This window comes from Aspergillus flavus, chromosome 6, assembly GCF_009017415.1.
Source record: "Aspergillus flavus chromosome 6, complete sequence".
NCBI lineage: Eukaryota > Fungi > Ascomycota > Eurotiomycetes > Eurotiales > Aspergillaceae > Aspergillus > Aspergillus flavus.
In genome coordinates, this window is record NC_092410.1 from 128436 (window position 1) to 147557 (window position 19122).

Genomic DNA, 19122 nt, shown 5'->3' on the forward strand with positions numbered 1-19122 from the left:
CAATTTATTAACTATCACTCACTTTAGATAAGTGACACACAGCCAGTAAATATGTCAAAGCGGATTCGCCTAGGAATCGTCGGCCTTTCGGCTGACCCCAGTCATTGCACCAACTACATTCACAAGATTCCCTTGATGACAACACCTTTGAAAGAAAAATATGAGATTACGGCAGTATCTATGTCATCCCCAGAGAAGGCCGAGGCGGCAGCCATTGCGCACGGCCTACCGCGAGAGAGAGGATATCATAGTGTGGAGTCACTAGCCAAAGACCCTGATGTGGACCTGGTCGTCGTCTCGGTCAAAGTTCCTCGCCGCGCGGAGTTGGCTATGGCTGCTATCGAGGCTGGTAAAGATGTCTATGTTGAATGGCCATTTGCCTCGAATTTGGCCGCGGCCGAAGCGTTGGCACAGCGTGCGCGCGAACGGCAAGTGAAGAGCATGGTAGGCTTGCCCACGAGGCTGGCACCGCAGGTCTTGAAGGTAAGGTCGATTCGTCTATAGCCTGTACGGAAGCTGATCAATAATGCCTCTGCACCAGATGAAAGAGATTCTTCGGTCCGGATCCCTGGGACGCATCCTGGCCACCAATCTACTCGTGACAGACGACCTGTTTCTGAAATTCCATGCCGACAAAAGACATTCTCACGATAAGACGAATGGTACATGATGAACCCCTAAATTACGCACATGCGACAGACAGTTAACACCTCTACTTATAGGAGCGAATATTGTCACAATTGCCGGTGGTCACTTACTCGATGCCATGGCCTTCCTCCTGGGCGAGTTCACCACCCTCCATGCACACACTAGCATGTTGTTCCCAAAGCCTGTCTTGTGCGATACCGACGGCAACCTCAAGACTGGTCAGTTCAATGATTCTCCAGACACCTTCACTCTGCACGGTAAGATTGGCATTTCTGAGGTTCCGGTGTCGGTGTGCATGTATTCACATCCCCCGACTACTCCAAATCTCTTTCAATGGGTTATCACCGGTGAGAAAGGATCGTTGAAGATGGAGGGACCAAGTTTGATGATTCACGCCATTCCTCCAAAGCTAATGATGACCTCCTTTGGGTCGGAGACTGTCTGCTGGGAGGAGATCTCCCTAGAGAACACCATAGTGTCAGGGGCAGAATATCAGGCTTGGTTGGACAACGACACTGAGCGGATCGTAACCCTAGATGAAGCTGTGGTTCGGTATCGCATGGTGGACGCCATCTTGAGAAGTGCCGAGTCCGGGCAGTGCACGTCATACCGCTACGACTAGATAGTCATAAGGGCAATCCTACCTATTGAACGCCAGTCCTGGTTTCTAGTAGCCTAATTTGTCGTGTGCATTCTTTCCATTACTGCTAGACGAAGAATTGTGTAGTTCTTCCCAAGATTGAACGAGAGAGAAGGGCCGTGTGGACATCTGTGCAAATCAACCAAGCCTCCATTAGTGATGAATATTCAATCTAGAGGGGGGAAAATTCGAGCGTCTAAATAGAACGTTTTGTAGAAAGTCTTAGCATATAAATATAGTCTAGTTACACATTTTCCGGCCTCTCCACAGGTCGCATATCTATGGCTGAAGGCCAGGCACCCGGGAGTTGAGTAATACTGACTACCTTCCAGCCTGTACAGGCTGCTAACTGTCTCCACTGCGTCTCGGTGCGCTCCTGGCCATGCTCCGCGGTCACCATGACATTAATATCTCCCAACCGAGACATGCGTCCCCATCGGCCGTCAGCCAGCACCGACTCAAGTACGATGAGACGACTGACAGGACTGTTGATGATGCTCCGGCGGATGTTCCGTAGGATCTGACATGCCTGCTCATCGTTCCAATCATGTAAACACCAGCGCATCACATATGCTTCGGACGGGATAACCTCCTGAAGAAAGTCTCCCGCAATGACACGTTCCGGAGGGATGCGCAAGGCCACATCAGCGTACTTGCTGGACGGGTGGTGAAATGCTTCTTGGAGAAAAGGAAGGACCCGAGGCGTATCCATGATTCCACCCTGGAGGGTGGGAATCGCGCGAAGGAGCCCGGCTATCAACGAGCCATCTCCACCACCCAGATCGAACAACGTGTGATTAGACAATTCAGCCCATGGGTAGCCGGTGATCATGCCGGGGGTCTGGGCGATAGCAGCAGCGCCCATGCATTCTCGCAACTGCACCATGGTACCATTACGCTCAAGGTAGCTGAACATGCTTTCATCTGTATCGTAATGGACCTGCGCTGGAGAGCCTGACAGTTCCGCTTCAGTATGGATATTACTGTCAGAAATGCATGCGAATGAGAGACTTACGAGTTACACCAGCCGACATGGCGCGAGGAAGCCCCTGGGCCATCTGATAAAATTGCTTGCTGCACACACTCGCCCACCGATGCCATTGAGTCCAATGATCCTGCTTCAGCATTTCGGAGGCTTCATTGTTTCGGACAGAGTCACTCTCCGCGTCGTAGGAGAAAACGCCATTATTGTACAATAAGCGGAGGACCTGACGCAACCGGTCGCGTCTGGTGCCACTCGAAATGGATAATTGTTCGAAGGTCTGAGGACCGGATGCCAGATAGTCCGGAATTCGTAGTTCCACTACCGCTGCCAGACATTGTGTGTGCTGGTAACCTAGAATAGTCTGTTAGAACCTGCATACTTCATGGGTGAGCTGAAACGCACCGAATAGGTGATCGGCAAGGGCCAGATACGCTGGCTCAAGCAACTGGGTAACTTCTGAAACTAGGTCAACTACACGACTGGCCACTGCTGTGAGTGCTGGATCATTGTTTGGATCTGCTCGTCGGAGTGATGCGAAGGCCGCCGCCGCATTCGGTCGCTTAGTTTCTTCCACGACAGCTCGCAGGGCGGTCTCGAGTTGCAACAATGATTCCATTATTTTCGAAATACTGAAGTCAATCAAAAAGAGCAGATCAATGGCTTTTAGCTGAGTAATTGAAGCATTGGCGATATGAAACGGGGGCGAATGGCCTCTTGAGTTACTTCCGGGCTCCGCACAAACCAACTCCGGCCACCGAAGCTCCGTGCAATTAACCCTAATGTAATCATTCATCTCGCACTGGTAAGCAGGGAACGCCACGAATAGAACTAATTCCAGTCAAAGAACACCATGGACTCTGACAGTGAAACAGCACCACTTCTCTCTGAACGTGTGTCGACGGACAATCCACCTATCCACAACGAGGCCCCCTCACAGCACCATGTTACGGCATCCCAATTTCTCCCCGTTTCGTTGCTGGCTTCGCTGGGGATGGCGGCAACAGTAGCTACAACTATCTATGCTTATGCAGACCTACTTTGCACTGACCCCACTGCCTGTGAAGACACCGAACAAAGCGCCTACGCCGCAGTTGTTGCCATAGCAAACGGCATCGCTCATACCGTAGCCATCCTCATTCTGGGACCTTTACAACATTTGGCGAGCAAGTACCTCAAGGCTGGACTCTTTATGTGGATTATCTGCAGGGCGGCGAGCGTAGTATGTCTGGTTCTCGGAGGTGAATGCCCTAGACATAATTGACCATCATGAACTACGGCTGACGACATGAAACAGTCGCCCTCCGGAGTGTGCCGATTGCAGTATCGGGTCGTGTCTTTGAAGGACTGGCATCGGACAATTTGTTGCACTTCAATCTGAATACTATTTACGTGTCTGTAGCTTCCCCCACACGCAAGGAAGCTTCACGTCCGATCGCAGCATCTTTGGCGCTCTATATGTTAGGCACCGCCGTGGCACCTATTGCAGTCACAGTTTTCAGAAGCTACACGGCGAGCTTCACGACATCGTTGGTCATCTTCGCTCTCACGATGGCCTACCTGGTCATCTTTGTGCGTCAGCCTGTAAGCCATGGTACTGGCACTTTGTCGAATGAATCTGCCCAACCAGGGTGGCACAAATCTCCACTAGGAGTGTTGCTTTCGCCTCTACGGCCGTTCTATACCAATCGGAAGGTCATACCTTACGGACTGTCGCTCCTATTATATACCGCCGTACAAGGGCATTTATTTCCAGTGATTATGGTTTTCGCCTCCATTAGATTTCACTTCGGTACTTTCGAGAACGGTCTGATCGTTTCCACAGCCGCCATTTGTGCCGCATTCCAGATTTCCCTCCAGATTTATGTAGCTCCAATGCTGGTGCGGCTCAGTCATCGATTCGGATGGGGAGCTCAGGATGCCTCGAGGGTGCGGCATCAGGATCACAATGCCGTAGTCGGCGCACTTCTGTTGCAAATGGTTGCCCTGTCAGCAATTACCCAAGTCCGCAGCCCCGTTCAGCTGTATCTAGCAGTTGCTCTCTCATCCGCTGGGCTGGCAGTCCCGGCTTTCTTCAAGGCCCACTTTGTCTCGTTCATGCCGGACGCACCACAGGCTATATCTGCGCTGACCTTCATGGAAAGCGTGGGAGGGTTGTTATCCCCTTTCGTCCTGGGGGCATGGCAGGCGGTTATTCCCGGCACGTCAGTTTTCCTGCTGGCAGTGGCACTTTTAGGAACTACCCTGTGTCTGTTTCTGGTGGCGGGTCTCTTTCATTCTTCTGGTCGGGTTTGAGCGAGTTGTATCCACTCTTGATCTACAGTTCGTAACGGGATAGACGAACAGTGCATATTTGATTGCTTGTTCTTCTTGAGTGCGTCATCCAAATGTCAGCTGGTTTACTATATATTTATGCCCTCGAGGCCAGGCAAAAACGAACATTGGCGTAGCTTCCGTTAATGTTGCGTTGCTGCTCCTGGGCCAAAAAAACACTTGAATCATCCAGACCATGTGCTCTCCGGAGCTGTTGAACTGTTCCTTTGACATTGCTGTCTTCTTCCTCACCGTACAATGTACCTGAGTTGGTTATTATGCCGTTCATTGGAGGGGAGGGCTGCAACGAATCCCTCTTGCCCACTGTAATGTTATGTGGGGATCCATGCGTCGGATAAATGCACTCAATCTAAAAGTTTCTCTATAAAGTGCGAGGATCGCCATCACTGCATTTCTATAAGTCCGAAAGAGAGAATTGTCAAATTTTGACGTTATTAATTATGGTTCCTCTCAAACCTCACAAGGGGGATCAGAATGACTAAAAGTGAGCGAGAGGAAACGAGATAAGACAAGGAGGGCTGTAGTTTGTGGATGGGTGTAAGTAACGTTCCGCCATTGACCAAAATTGCCATTGGCTTCACGGGGGCAAATATATTTTTTGATTTGCGCTGCCGGCATGAAATACAGGTCGAGGTACCCTTCATGCCTCAAGTCTTAGAGAGGGAGGCTCTGTTGGCCTTTTAAGTTAGGTGAAGTATATGAATCTAAGCTATCGGCTTCAGACGTCTGAGAATTAAAGGGCTACAATATGTACGAATCTATTTATCCAGATCTACACCGTTGGTCACGGAGCCGAACACCTCCAGCGCGTGGCCAAGATAGTCTTGAGTTCCCTTGAGGCGAGGAGTCATGTCACTTCCCAAAGCCAACAGCTTCTCCTCCTGGTGCCCCTCGCCCACACCTTCACCAACCACAACCTGATAGAGGGCTTGCATGGCCTTGTCTTTGTCGCCGTTCGGCTTGATCTTCCCATTCAGCAGAAGCCCTTGCACCTGCTCTGTGAAGGTACCCTTGTAGTCGTCAGGGAGAGGAGTCTTGCCCAGCACGACAGAGTTGAGCATATTGGTGTTGAAAGTTCCCAGGACGACGGTCAGGGTACGAATGTTAAAAGGAGCAACCTCCTTAGCGAGGACCTTGGTGAGGGCTATTAAGTCACTGTCAGCTACTTGGAAGATAGAGGAAGAGAAGGTACGCTATTGTAAAATCAGACATACCGTCCAGACCAGCCTTAGCGCCTCCGTAGACTCCCATTGTGGGAATTCCATCGAGGGAAGCGCCGCTGCTCATGTTGACAATTATACCTGATCGGCGTTGACGCATGTAAGGGAGAACCGTACGGATAAGGCGCAGGGGGCCAAAGTACATCGTCTCCATCTGGGCGCGAATCTCCTCCTCGGTACTGGTCTCAATGGGCGCGTAGATAGAACCCCCGGCGTTGTTCACAAGAATGTCAATCTGTTCTCCGCCCTTCTCAAGCTCAGAAATCACATTGCCGCTCTGGGGGCTCTCAACATCGAGCTGGACCCATTTGCCCCCCTTTCCCTCGATTTCTGCAACCAGATCGGGGGTGCGGGAAGGGTTGCGCGAGGTGGCGATGACCTTATGGCCACCAGCCTGAGCGGCGCGAGGTGGCGATGACCTTATGGCCACCAGCCTGAGCGGCGCGAGTTAAGGAGAGGCCAAAGCCGGAGGAGCAGCCGGTGATGAGCCAGGTGAGTTTGTGAGAGCCCATAATGAATGTGGAAAATCAATTGTCGTTGATTGTATGACCGTAATCGTCGCAAAGGATAAATAGACTGAATTTATAAGGGAAGCTATAACGGAGATAGCGGACTTTACTAGCGGAGCCACGGGTTAAGGTCGTAACTCCGTCGACAGGGATTCTTTGCTTTACTAACACGGGGTGTCTAGTTGGATGCCCTAAGTATTACTTCATAGCATGGGGACCGACATATTCAGACAGAGATGCTTTGTGAACCATCATTATCATGATTACCTTCATCCCCCAGGCTGGCCTTGAGGGCCTTTATCAGGGGTCGCATGAGCCATTCCTTTGGCTGGACCATCTTCAAAGCTGTCGTGGCCAATGATGGAGTCATGTCCAGGTCTGTTGTGAACCAGGGCTCGGATTGTAGCTCCATCACTGTTCCAGACTCTCACTGATAGAACGCGTTGTATAGCCGTGCTCTTTCTTTAGGTCAAATTGATCCCTGGGAGATAACTTATATGGAGGCGCACGGCACTGGTAGGTGATATGCATTACGAATACCTCCCTGGCACAACAAAGGCTGAGACGTCACTAGGAACGCAAGTCAGGGGTCTAATTGAGTACAAACGCCTCCGGTTAGCTCTGGCTAGTCCTGGAAACAAAGACAATCTATTAAGACCTCCCAAAGATAATATTTGACACACAGGAGCTGCCTCGAGCGCTAAAGGGTCAACCAAAGCTCTTTTGATGATGCAGAAGAGAACCATTCCCAAGCAGACGAGCTTTAGGATACTGAATCCGAGGATCAAGGCATCAGACCAGGCTGTGGTGCCACAACATACACAGCCCTGGACAGCTGGACAGATGTTTGCTTTGGTGAATAACCACGGTGCAGTTGGTAGCAGCACCGCAATTGTCGTACAAGTTTATCAAAAATCCCATGTAGCGCCATAATCTCCTGCTGCGGCCGCTTAACCCATTGTTCTACTTCAAGATAATAGAGAAGCTGGCTCTGGTCTACCGTGTTCCCCTTAATGAGGGGCCAAATCGCTATCCACGGATTTCCACTGCCTTAGATTGTCTTTTGTCGGCGAAAATGCCATGGCCTTTGCCATCCCGCACTTTAGACGACTTGGCAACTTTCACCTTGAAACTGCTTTCCAATGGTGGTGAGATTACTAGTCTTCCTACTAGTACATCTTATTTCTATTTTTCAGCGGGGGTCAATATGCACACGAATATACATCATTCACTTTTACCACGCGTGGTGAACGAACTTTATCCCCAAGGTATAGTCTAAAAGGTTCTTTTCACTCAACCCTGTGGTAACTCTCAAACAGACCTTGGGCTTTTCGAATTTGATGTTGCTATCCTGAGAAGGTCGGAAGAAGATATTAGAAGGATCCTAGGTCACCATTATACGGCAAAGATAATAGGCCAAGTCACTGTTCTCCTTAGTCTGCTGGAATGGCCAGTGGGGCTTGAAATCGTCTTAAAATCGCCATTAATTGATTATTACACCAATCATAGTCAAGTATTGCCGCTAGCGATCTCATCTTCACAAAAGGAGTCTGTCGGTCTTTTACTCGCCGCGGGTTGCCCAGTTTGCGAACAGTCCCTCGAACTGGCAGCTCGTTTACCAGATAGGCTTGGAATCTTTGGGATGCTCATGGACAGACTGGTCAAACAACGCCGGCGTCTTTTCGCTGTGGCAAGAACAAGGCTGAACCTATCTGAACATGCAATACATGCCGATGAGTTGTCCTCGAAGGATCTGTTAATCATTTGCGACATGCTAGAAAAAAATCTTTCTTCAGAGATAGCTGCAATCCTCAAGGGATGCTTTGAGGTCTATGATCATGTTGGCTACAACTGCCAGGCAGCAGAGCTTTTATACGCGGCAGGCTTCATCAATGTTGAGGAAGGGAGCTCCCCAATTAGCGCTCTGCCCACTCCACATGGCGATGATCTATTCAATTACCTGGATGTATGCTGCTGGTTTCAGGCCAAAGGAGCTTCACTTTACTCCCAGTTTCCGATGAAGAGTGCGCTGCCAATACATCACATCGCGAAATGCGTTGGTAAGTGGCTGGGGGAAGATTTACATCACCGGAGTGGTCAAGTCCATAAAATGCAGAAAGATGCGTCTTCTTGCCAAAGGGCGCTTCTGAAAGATGTCCTGGCAGATACCGAACACCACGATTCTTGCGTCTGTGCTTGCTCTGTTGGTGGATGTTTACCATCTACTATTCTTATCGCAGAAGCAACCAGGAACTCGGATTCGAGACCTGACCACATTCTTCCAAGGTTGTTTGGTTTTTTCGGCTCTATCGCCTTGGATGGAGTTAAAGAGATGCACAATATTCTGGCCCCCGTCGTTCTACGCTTATGCACTTTTGAACTGCTTGAAATTACCCACACTTGTGGTTATCATAAGAGGGGAATTGATACTTTGGGGGGGCGAGTAACCATATATGACGTACCAGAGATTCATTCCGAGCAACGTCACCTTATCAATCGACTGGAGGAGCTTGTGCTTGAATTTGAGGATAGATACAGGGAACTGAACGTGACATTACCAGAGTTTCTGACCGGATATTGGAAGGATCGGATGGACGAAGTCAAGGCAGAGGAGCAGGTTTTCGATCAGGAGGAAGCGCAGAGGATGCGAGAGGTGGGTGTTATTGTAGAATATCCAACTTCAGTTTCAGAGTAGTAATATCATTCGTATCTTTATCTCTCTACAATATAATTGTTCACCACTTGACAGACGCCGTGAGTCTTGTCCGTCTCACCCCACACAGAATGCATCTCGCGCTGATAACGGGGATAGTTAGGCTTCGCTTTTTGCGAGTGGTCGTGTTAGTGCGAACGTGTCTAGCAATGTTAATAAAGCTCGAGCTCGAACATAAGAAAAGCCTACACAGTATACCTCTCCAGCATAGCCGTGTCCATATCACCAAGCGTCCTCAGCGCCAGCTTGGTATCCACAATCAGCACATCACAGCGGTTATACTAAAGTCCTCGCGGACAACAACCCGAGTTAACTTAAGGTTATTACCGTGCGGCGCCATCGTGTATATAGGTACAATCCAGCTATACTCGCGTAGCTAGTGGGCCAGGGTAAACTTATGGTCAGCCGTAAATATCAGCTATCACGAATATAGCTAGTAGGCAGCCTGTACGGCGGACTAAATCTAGCTTACGGTCAACCAAGATTTTACCAGCTTTACCAACAGCAACGCACTATTATCTAGCCAATTAGATCTATTTATGAGGTCCCGGTCAAATCGACGAGAGTGTGCCTGTGTTGTTAATCTTTAACATCACCCGCAGCGTACGACTCTGCATATATGGCCCCGCACAAATGCACCCAACTTGTCGTCGATATCGATAGTCCTGAGAGTCTCAAAGTCAACTACTGGGTATACTTCAGAGATGATTTTTCACATTCGGTACCAACACTGTCGGCTTTCTGGGGTTCTTGCGGAAATTGTTTTTCAAGTTGTGTCGTCGGTATTAGTCAACCATCTCGATTTGTCAAAGTTCGACCTGGCCCATTTATTACTTTCCTTCGCAACTCATGAACTTCCGAAGCAAGAAAGAAGAAACTAGAGACAAGTAGTTGTTATGTTAGCGTGCAGCCGACTTGGTGATTTGGGGGCCGAGAGGACTCCATATAAGTGGGTCATCTTCAGTAAAAAGCCTTTCATACAGCCCTAACCAGTGAACCAGTCGCTGAAGCAGCACCCTCAATTGTCATGCAACTACAATATTAGCGGCCCACTGTGGAAATAAACCCTAGTGTGTATAGCTTGCTCAACAGGGGACTCAGGGTTCTAGGATAATCAGGGATCCAGTCCTGTAAGGCGTCGGCGAACAGGATTTCCAAGTCGCCCCACTTCCAGCGATATTGTTGCAGAATCAACCCACAAGCAACCGGAAATTGTGCGAAGAAAATCTCCGAATCGGTATATTCCGCCGTTGGGCAAGTCTTGGCACTTGACCGTGTGAATCTACATAGAGTGGGTGGAGTATCTTCGGCATTGTGTCCAGACCTTCACAAAACTGGCGCCGGGTTGTGAAGACAATTCTGAGAAGATTCTTGGCTCCCAAGGCATCACAGTTGGACTCAGTCAAATAGTTCCAGGCTGTTATGGAGTCGCAGCTCACTCGATAAATGCAATTGTCATGCTTCCTACGGAAGGGTCTTCCAGATCAGCCAAGACCCAACATGGGCAAAACTGTCATCAAACCATCCTCTTCTATTCGATGAACCTTAGGTGGATCTCCTAGCGAGCAATTTTGGATGTCTTATATTGTCGTCCAATTGCTTTTTCTGGATCCTTTGTTGGTCATTTTGGGGGCGAGTAAATGGAGTCAAGGTGTCTGAAAGAGAAGCCATCGTGGGTTTTCAGGAATTGCAGTGGAGCTGCATGAAGAACCGAAATTTAGAGCATATAGCAATCGTCCAGATATAAAAGGGAGGAATGTTCTCACATATGTGGATTCATTCAGCAGAATTCATCCTCATTCCTTCTGACAACTGATTTTCGAATTGAGATATCTTGTCGCTACTATGAAATTGACACAATTTGCTTCTATCCTCACCGCGGGGTTTGTAGCAGCCGTAAGTCCTTCGAATCGGGAAGAGCACGGCAACTTGGAACATTTCCTAACCCTTTTCACAGGCTCAAGCACTGGATGAGTCTCCAATCCCTGGATATGGTATTCAAGAGCCCTCATGGGAGGTTGAGACAACCCCAGGAGGACCCAAGGTTATCCTCAACGGAACCGTCCAGCAGGTGCATGCGCAGCTTTTAGAGATCAACCCCAACTACGATGACGACTTTGCCACAGTGTTGGACAAGAGAGACGCGACAGTATTTGGCAAGCGGGACGACATCAAGTGCAACAACTTCCCACAGGCGCGCCGTGGTGATATTGAAGCCGGGATTAAGCACTTGCGCGGGGTCTCGGGACAGCCTTCCAACGGACCTGGACCTGGCAACTGTGGGCGAGTCAGCTGCTCATGGGGCACGGCCATCTGGTGGTGCAATGATGTGAGGATTGTAGCAGATTATATCAAGGACATTTACTGACATCATGAACAGAACACATTCACTAAGGTCCTTCCGAGCTTCAACAACATCGCCGATGGCGCCCAGGTCATTCTCAACAACTGCCAAAGAGGAGGAGTGAAGCTTTCCGGGCAAGACTTCCATTCGGACAACTGGAACGTGATTGTTAGGGGGGACAGTTGCTAGAGAGGGAAGGCCGGCGTTAAATCCATCAGAGAGCTTTAAGTATGCCAGCTCAGCACATCCATGTTACCCTGTTAGTTGTTGTAAATAGCGTTACTGTTCGGAGACCTCAACTCTGCCTTAGGCACTACGCCAAGACAGAGTCTTCAATCACATGACTTTGTCTAACCTCGATACAGTAGTCACCATGCACTGCTTAGTCATTTATGTATAGTTCTTGTGCATAACAATGTACATAGTCTTCAGTCAGTCACAAACCCTGAGTAGTCACACAGTGCACACAAAAAGAACCCTGGTTCATACTAGAACCATATATACAAGAGCTTACCCACAATCCCAAAATGAATCTACACTTTCGATCCAATTAGACACCACTGGCTTACCCGCTAAACATCTAACCAGGGTAGGCTACACTTTCGTAGGCCACTCAACAGATTCATTTACGTACAAATCCCTATCACTTGTGGACCTTTACATAGATAACCACGTAGCAACTACGTACCGAGTCTCGGCGATTCGATGATCTGAAGCTAAGTGTATGTCGATCCGTCCTGGCAGCCCCGCAGTCTCGGCCGGGAGCGCAAATCATCACTCGATTGTGCTTCCAGTGTATGATATGTCTCAAAGGTATCATCCCGCTTCTCTCAGTATGAAATTACCCACGTAGGCAAGACGTGGTGTAGAATGATTAGGCATGCAGCAAGCTGACGAGAGCTATTCGATTTATGAAGTGAGAGTCTCCATGTCAAGTGCCAATCTCTGCAAGATCTCATGTTGAATTCCCCGGGCGATCCATAAAGTTTTTGTGCTCCACTTAACGGATCAATCCTGAGATTCTGCAAGAGAGCCAGTATCCACACGGTCCACAGAGAAGCTGAAATAATATTCAGCTTTCGAAAATCATTGCCACATGGGGCTAGTCGCAGAAATTCGTTGAGGATAATGAGAAAGAAGAGGAGCCCAAGTAGCATTCCTGCCGACGACCTTGCCCCTGCTTAAGATCTCATGGACCCTCTTCGGACCAAAGTTCGGGTTTTCCATCTCAAAAGGCTTCAAGGAAACCCCATTTACTCAACCTAATCTTGAAATCTTCCGGTGGGAACGTCAAAACAAGACCACAATGGGTGAAGGTGATAGTACGACAGCCCGTCCGTTTGTTCGCTTCGCCTTGGCTAACGAAAGTCTATTTCAATAGTTACCCTTACCCTGCAAAAGTATGACCTCAAGTCTAGGGGGGCCACTCCGACATCAAGGGCTATAGTTCCAAAAACCTTCCGGGAAGCTGCACTACAGCATCTGCGATGGTACTTGGTCCAGAACAAGCGGTTGCCGAAAGAATAGTAGGTGGTACACCACACAATCTAATCACTCATATCGTCTAACCGATTCATAGCGTGAACCAGAGGTTCTGTGATAAGGACGGCGCCGATGTACCGGACGACACCACCTTTGACGTGTATACCAAGCTGAACAAGGAGTCGGAGGAGGTAGGCCTTGTTCCGTTAACTGTTACCATGTCCGAAGGCTGACCAATTTAGGATTCGTTCAACGTTTTCTTCATAGCGCCTGGCGAGCAGGAATCGATTTGGACAGGCATGGACGATGGCACAGCTGCCTTTCTGAAGGAAGGGCTTGACCTCAAAACGGTATTTAATCCTGATCAACAGCCTCTTGGTCACTTTGCTAATGTCAGCACAGTCCCAGCAGATGGCCTTCCTGAACCCGTCTCTGAACAAGCTCACATCTTCAATTAAAAAGGACGACTGGAAGGCTTCCGCTGGCAAGGCAGACACGTAAGTAGATCTCTTGCTCTTACCATGTTAGTCTAGCTGATGTGTAAAGTCACGCGGCCGATATGAATGAGCGGCAATGGGGAATTGTGATGCGAAACAACGACCTGCTCAACGGTAAATTCTTCGAGGGGGGGAATACCAATTCAAAAATAGCTGTCCCTACTAGCATCAGTCGAGCTAGATATACCGGTGGGTCAACTTCGCTTTATAGATGAAGATTAAGTATCGTTATTGACGTTACCTTGACCAGCATTTGCCCTGAAGGAAAGATCCATTCCTGACTACGACGTCACTTTCGAGGCCCCTAAAGATATTCCAGGCAATACGAAGAAGCCTGAAGTATGCCACTGCCATTTAGCACCAGGACTTCATTCTTACCACAAGGCTAATTGTTCCAGATCAAATTTCGGATCCCACGTTTTCAAATCTGCGATAGCTCCAGAGTTGAAGTGTTCGAGACCAAGAGTGCAATTGCTGATTCAATGGCGTCGAACGCCTTCAGTCAGACGACGGTCGAAGCCTCTGCGTGAGTACAAGAAGCCCCACCACCTTTTCAACAGTGAAATAATTAATTCGATGCCGGGTACAGAGGTGGCGGAGCATTCGGAGTTAGCGTTGGAGTCAAAGCTGGTGCCACGACCTCTGGGTCTAGCTCCTTTGCACAGTCGTCCTCTAAGGACGAAAGTCGTATGCATGTGGCTTACTTGGTCAGATCTTACCATACCTACTTAAAGGAACGGGGTATCTAACTTACTCTTTAGTTTCCCCGAGTCGAGATTTTCCTTGATGTTGATGACCTCGAAGTAACCGAGGAGTGCAAGAAGTACTTGGATAAGATCCGAGACCCAAAGGCAAAGAAGGAAGACGCGGACACTTTCTTCCAGAAGTTTGGTGAGCTATCAATCTTCCCTTGCTCACTAAAAGATACGAACGAAGCTTATATCTTCTAGGACATGTTTTCGTCCCCCATGTACAATTGGGTGGTCGGCTTCACTCGGTGGAATCTACTACAAGTATCGCCGGAGCCACCACGGAAGAGAAGGCGTCAGCACTTAAGGCAGCTGCGAGTGCCTCCGTCTCGGGCTGGGGATTCCAGGCTTCCGTGAGTGCCAGCCATGAGACTACAAGTAACTCAAAAACGGAAAAATCTCATAGTAGCTCAAATCATTCGATCACATGGCATGCCGATGGAGGAGACACCTTGTTGTGCAACAAGTGAGTACATCGTTAGTGCCCATAACTCTATACGAGAGCAAGCACTGATATAACACTTACTGCACAGCCCCCCTGCTTGGTGCCCTACTGTTCACTCCTTCTACAATTGGCGGGTGATGAATGTGAGTCTACCATGAGGAATATAAACGGTCTGGGAAGGAAATCTCTAATTCTAGTAGCAAATTGGCATGGTCGATATCATCGAGCTTATCGGTAAAATCAAGGGCTACGAAGACATTCCTCTGCGGATACAGGAGATATACTTCGCCAATGTCCAATTCAAGATCATTAAGCACGACGACCACCCAGCGGCCCAGCCATACCTGGGAATGGTTAGCAATGGTCAGTGATGGAATATAGTCTTAGGCTCCCTAAAGAATATACTAACAAGCTCCACAGAGGAGCTCCTTGAACGACCCGAGGCTGGAGGAGGGAATTTCTCCAGACGCGCCATGCGCCATGTACTGACCAAATCACACTCTCGCGAAGAACATCTGGATAGCAGTCTCGAGGTCCTTGCACTCAAGAACCAGCTGGTGTGGGAAGGTTCAAATGGAACCACTGCCAGGGTAAGAGATACTTTGCTTAGCGGTCACTATGGATAAGAAACTAAAGGACATTGCGAAGGCTGACACGTTGATAGTTCAAATTCGGAACCTTGTATCCAATGCGCTTCTCCGTCTGGAACAGACAGACAGATGAAAGAGCTTTGTATGCCGTTCGGCGGACTACGACAGCAGAGCATTACCAGAATGAAAATGTCTTATATGCCGGCATGAATGAAGAGCCGAATGTGCTTGTGAGGTTCTCGAAACTCAAGAACGAGAAGAAGCCGAATGGTGTTTCCTTCCAAATGGATTTCGACGCTGCCACACGAGCAGACAAAATTGGAGCGCATGATTGGGTTCGGATGGACTTCTATGATATCCAAACTAAAGAAAATGTTGGCTGGTTGCAAAATAATGGGGGAATTGCTAAACTGAACGAACTGGGGGATTTGCAGATGGATGCCAGCGTATTCAAATTCATGTATCTCTAAGATGTGTTGTCGGCCCGGGCTTTCGCATCTAACCTAGTTAGACCAAATATATTTTTGGCATGACTTTTTTCAGCTCCAGGAGCAGTCCCGCGTAGGGAAAGATATGGGCCTCCGCTGTCAACAGGTCTGGGAGAATCTTCCTCTAAACCTCTCTGATCAATAGCCCCTTCCCAGAGTACCTTGCAATACCAATTGAGATTGAGGTGTTCCTTCTGACTCTCTGCAGGAATCCTTGCTGGCATGACTTCCAGACGTTCTTCACTGTATTTATGTGCGTATATACGACAGATGTGTCACTCTCCACAAATCAATCACTGTCCCCTTCGGCCTAACCTCAAGCCAAATCATCTAGTCTGCTGATGTGGCTTTTGGACGCAAAGGATATTCAGGTACATGAGCGTCATATGGTAGATGAAGCGGTATGTAGGTTCGTCGTGCCTTGTTGATGTTCTTTTTGTGGTCCGACATGCTAAGATCATGGCCGAGAAACAATGCAACAGCGCCGTAAGAGGAAAAACGGGCGTCAAATAGACGTCGACGAACCCAAAGGCTGAAGCCAGAACCCACATTCCTCCACAGCAAATAAATATCGCCGTAGCAATTCGGAGCCTTGTGCGTCCAACGGGCCCGAGGACTAGTGGCAGAGTTCTTCTAGCGCTGATACGATCCCCTTGGATGTCATGAAATTATTGCAGGTGAATTGTAGACATGACCCAGCACAGGACGATAATATCAAGGCCAGCTCCGACACTCAGCTCAGGAACTTGCTGGTAGACACAGATGTTTACTAGCCGGGAAATCGTGAAACTAGCAATTGCAGCAAATGCGTTCCGGAAGAACCAATGATTCGGTTTGGGGTACCCTATACGGCTTGTTTGCTCTATCCTCCATTACCGAGGTAGTTTGATTCGCAATGTCAAAACAATACGTATTACAAAGGCAACACAGTGACAAGCTTGGGGTTATTACTAAAAGACCTTATGTCGAGACGGATCGCCCGATAAATCTTACAAGTACTCCAGCCATATGGCAGATGAATATTGAGGGGGCATTGGATATTAGCAGGCGGTATCTTTCCTTATAGGATCAATTGCACAAGTAACATAGCTATCTATGAAGTCCAGATTGGTGACCTATCCTGAAAGGTGTACATTTACAGAACCATCTGTCTCTCTCACGGGTGTCTCTCAGCGCTTGTCACTGATTTTGACAACTCGTTAAACCCCTGTCCACTACTCATAATGCGATCCTGCAGCTCCAGTTAGCACCGCCAATAAGTATATACAATGGGTCAGGCATACAGTCGACCACGAAAAGGGAGAAAGACGAACCAAAAGCCAGGTGGGACACCAGCGAGAAACGAACTGAACGGCAGCACTATTGGGCCCCTTCCACACCAATCCGCCTGTGCTGCCCAGTACATCGTCGACAGTAGAGGCGGCGAACTCATCGGCCGAGCAACCTTTGGGCCCGGCTCGTCCGGTCGCCCAGTCGGAGATGGTCTGTCGGATGGCTGCATACCGCGAGGTCGGCAGCAAGACCACCTCGGGCTCATTGGCATGAAATGCGGTGGTGATGGTGCCCGCCATCAGGCAAACCACGGTGACTCCCCAGGGAGCCAGTTCCAGGCGAAGAGTCTCGGACAGCTGTGTGACCGCGGCCTTGGATGAAGAATAAACGCCTATCCAGTGTTAATCTAGTTCGAAGAGGGAACAAGAGCCAACTCCGCGCCCTAGCAAATACATCTCCGATCGGAATAGAAGATGATTACAAAGAAAAGCAGCTTACCAATCCAGGGCGTATTGACAACGGCCCCCACGCTGCTCATATTAATGATGCGTCCCTTGGAAGTGATGAGCAGGTCACTGCATGCTTGAACCAGCCGTAACAGACCCCACACATTCGCCTCGTACACTTGCTTCGCCTGATCCAGGTCAGCATCCAGTAGAGGCATGGTATACCCAGCCCCGGCATTGTTGATTAGAATATCGAGTCCATGGCCACGCTCCGTCACCGCACACACAGCGTCGGAAATTGTGGTAGGGTCTGTAACATCCAGCGGGAGTGGATGTACATTCGCCAGGGAAGTTATGCTCTCTGGAATTTTCCTGATCGTTCGGGCCGTGGCGAAGATAAAGTGACCCTGCTCGGCGAGTTTGATGGCCAGGGCTGCTCCGATCCCGTGGGCGGAGCAGCCGGTAATTAAAATGGTTTTAGGGCTAGAGGGCATTTCACGGGGAAGGAATTTTGCTAGAGTGAAATGGTAGAGAGGATGGTCTGTATTTATGCGGACAACACGCAGAAGGGAAACGATAGGAGTCTCCCTCTCGTCTTTCTTCTCCTTGTCTGGGTAGGGGCCAAAATACGCACTAGCAGGGGAATGTGACTAGTTAGTCCGTATTTTCAGACTGACTACTCAATCAGATCCCTCCAAAGCTGAGGAATTCTTGGACTGGGGCGTACGAATAGCCAACTAACAGACAAACTATTTCCAGCTTATGTAACGCGCCACGTACGACCAATGCTAATAGTTGCTGTCATATAATGGGCAAGAGTAGGATATAAATCGAGATTAAGACAATCAAACTTAGCATTGGAAGCACAATATAATAGAAGTATCATGTATAGTCTAAGATCCCCTCTGAGCTGGTCCTATGCGAGAATGGAATTTTGTCTTCGTATAGACGAGCAAGTGTCCTGTCGCCTTGGAGCACTGACAGATGTCTTCGTAATATATCTTCAACTGTCCGACAACTGGGGCTAGTTAGCAACCCACAAAATTATGAAATCATGGTTCACGAACCCGGCTAATGCCGTCGTTGTCTGTACACCGTTAGAAGCTTTTCATTGGCAGCCTCCCTCAAGTCTTTGATACAGAAACCGCGTTGAAAGAATGCTGGCAGTCGATTTGCCGTACTGAGAGTCAAGAGATAGTTCTATATTAAGTAAGCAGTTGGTGGAGATGTAACCACCAGGAATTTTCAGCCTTGGAGACAAAGAGTAGATGGTTGGATTTGGGCACAATAAGGTAAAAATGTGCGTCCGAACCTAGCTACATATCTATTCAAATGATATCCTAATCACTCTCTCTTCCGAATCTAAAATGTATCAGCCCACCAATCCAACAAGGCTAAATTCTACCCAGTAGGTGCGTTCACCTCCCATGTGGGATATGACTATTCTGTAGAACAGTACACATCAGGCTATGCGACTCGCTGAAAGATGCAGAGCTACCCAGCCGCTTAAGCAGTGAGGACTTATACTTACAACCCCCTGCACCTGTCTATGATGCGCAGTGATATACGTAAATGGTATGTGTGGCTGGTACAGGAAACCGGCTCATGACGTCGATCGCGAAGAGCCGCAGCCCATTGCGGCATGTTAAAGATCTGCTCTATGACAAGAAACCGTTGATGGAAGCCGTCGTAGATGCATTGTAACACTTCGTCTACAGGTTACCAATATCGAAGATAGGTGCAACAGGAGTTTTGATCTGCTT

The 19122-nt window shown here is 48.8% G+C and overlaps 8 protein-coding genes across 8 annotated transcripts; 5 read left to right on the forward strand and 3 right to left on the reverse strand.

Moving 5' to 3' along the window:
* Nucleotides 1-51: 51 nt before the first annotated feature.
* Nucleotides 52-1270, forward strand: F9C07_7883 (putative oxidoreductase; the record flags this gene model as incomplete). The annotated part of the gene is made up of 3 exons (XM_041294384.2): nucleotides 52-483; nucleotides 542-662; nucleotides 723-1270. 3 exons carry the CDS (start codon nucleotides 52-54, stop codon nucleotides 1268-1270), a joined length of 1101 nt encoding a protein of 366 aa, XP_041149744.2.
* A 262-nt stretch (nucleotides 1271-1532) lies between these two features.
* F9C07_2074952 (O-methyltransferase-domain-containing protein) lies at nucleotides 1533-3066 on the reverse strand (the record flags this gene model as incomplete). The annotated part of the gene is made up of 3 exons (XM_041294381.2): nucleotides 1533-2242; nucleotides 2304-2624; nucleotides 2676-3066. The coding sequence occupies 3 exons, from the start codon at nucleotides 3064-3066 to the stop codon at nucleotides 1533-1535; spliced, it is 1422 nt and encodes a 473-aa protein (XP_041149743.2).
* Nucleotides 3067-3123: 57 nt separating this feature from the next.
* On the forward strand, nucleotides 3124-4565 carry F9C07_7885 (uncharacterized protein; the record flags this gene model as incomplete). The annotated part of the gene is made up of 2 exons (XM_041294383.1): nucleotides 3124-3511; nucleotides 3568-4565. The coding sequence occupies 2 exons, from the start codon at nucleotides 3124-3126 to the stop codon at nucleotides 4563-4565; spliced, it is 1386 nt and encodes a 461-aa protein (XP_041149742.1).
* Nucleotides 4566-5362: 797 nt separating this feature from the next.
* Nucleotides 5363-6336, reverse strand: F9C07_2074717 (dehydrogenase with different specificitie; the record flags this gene model as incomplete). The annotated part of the gene is made up of 3 exons (XM_071508801.1): nucleotides 5363-5759; nucleotides 5815-6203; nucleotides 6244-6336. 3 exons carry the CDS (start codon nucleotides 6334-6336, stop codon nucleotides 5363-5365), a joined length of 879 nt encoding a protein of 292 aa, XP_071367600.1.
* A 1072-nt stretch (nucleotides 6337-7408) lies between these two features.
* On the forward strand, nucleotides 7409-9028 carry F9C07_2108937 (uncharacterized protein; the record flags this gene model as incomplete). The annotated part of the gene is made up of 2 exons (XM_041287035.2): nucleotides 7409-7601; nucleotides 7653-9028. 2 exons carry the CDS (start codon nucleotides 7409-7411, stop codon nucleotides 9026-9028), a joined length of 1569 nt encoding a protein of 522 aa, XP_041149740.2.
* Nucleotides 9029-10891: 1863 nt separating this feature from the next.
* On the forward strand, nucleotides 10892-11579 carry F9C07_7887 (uncharacterized protein; the record flags this gene model as incomplete). The annotated part of the gene is made up of 3 exons (XM_041294382.2): nucleotides 10892-10942; nucleotides 11004-11375; nucleotides 11427-11579. 3 exons carry the CDS (start codon nucleotides 10892-10894, stop codon nucleotides 11577-11579), a joined length of 576 nt encoding a protein of 191 aa, XP_041149739.2.
* Nucleotides 11580-11885: 306 nt separating this feature from the next.
* Nucleotides 11886-15785, forward strand: F9C07_2285673 (uncharacterized protein). Its single transcript, XM_041294380.2, has 16 exons — nucleotides 11886-12203; nucleotides 12308-12712; nucleotides 12772-12916; nucleotides 12970-13063; nucleotides 13115-13222; nucleotides 13275-13369; nucleotides 13419-13558; nucleotides 13620-13708; nucleotides 13768-13895; nucleotides 13959-14076; nucleotides 14131-14260; nucleotides 14320-14584; nucleotides 14652-14706; nucleotides 14764-14926; nucleotides 14984-15153; nucleotides 15228-15785. The coding sequence occupies exons 2-16, from the start codon at nucleotides 12697-12699 to the stop codon at nucleotides 15621-15623; spliced, it is 2112 nt and encodes a 703-aa protein (XP_041149738.1). The 5' UTR covers nucleotides 11886-12203; nucleotides 12308-12696; the 3' UTR covers nucleotides 15624-15785.
* An 839-nt stretch (nucleotides 15786-16624) lies between these two features.
* Nucleotides 16625-18188, reverse strand: F9C07_2166915 (dehydrogenase with different specificitie). The gene is made up of 3 exons (XM_071509331.1): nucleotides 17412-18188; nucleotides 16955-17304; nucleotides 16625-16872 (listed from the first exon to the last, which is right to left on the reverse strand). The coding sequence occupies exons 1-3, from the start codon at nucleotides 17851-17853 to the stop codon at nucleotides 16798-16800; spliced, it is 867 nt and encodes a 288-aa protein (XP_071367601.1). The 5' UTR covers nucleotides 17854-18188; the 3' UTR covers nucleotides 16625-16797.
* Between the last annotated feature and the right edge of the window lie 934 nt (nucleotides 18189-19122).

What these genes read in the sequence shown, in the direction of transcription:
- F9C07_2285673 (XM_041294380.2), top strand. An exon ending in AAGGGCTTGACCTCAAAACG is followed by an intron (nt 13,223 to 13,274) that starts GTATTTAATCCT and finishes ATGTCAGCACAG; the next exon opens with TCCCAGCAGATGGCCTTCCT. An exon ending in CAGTCGAGCTAGATATACCG is followed by an intron (nt 13,559 to 13,619) that starts GTGGGTCAACTT and finishes TACCTTGACCAG; the next exon opens with CATTTGCCCTGAAGGAAAGA.
- F9C07_2166915 (XM_071509331.1), bottom strand. Translation starts at nt 17,853, where the DNA reads ATGCCCTCTAGCCCTAAAACCATTTTAATTACCGGCTGCTCCGCCCAC. An exon ending in TGTCAATACGCCCTGGATTG is followed by an intron (nt 17,305 to 17,411) that starts GTAAGCTGCTTT and finishes AACACTGGATAG; the next exon opens with GCGTTTATTCTTCATCCAAG. An exon ending in GGTGTCCCACCTGGCTTTTG is followed by an intron (nt 16,873 to 16,954) that starts GTTCGTCTTTCT and finishes CTGGAGCTGCAG; the next exon opens with GATCGCATTATGAGTAGTGG.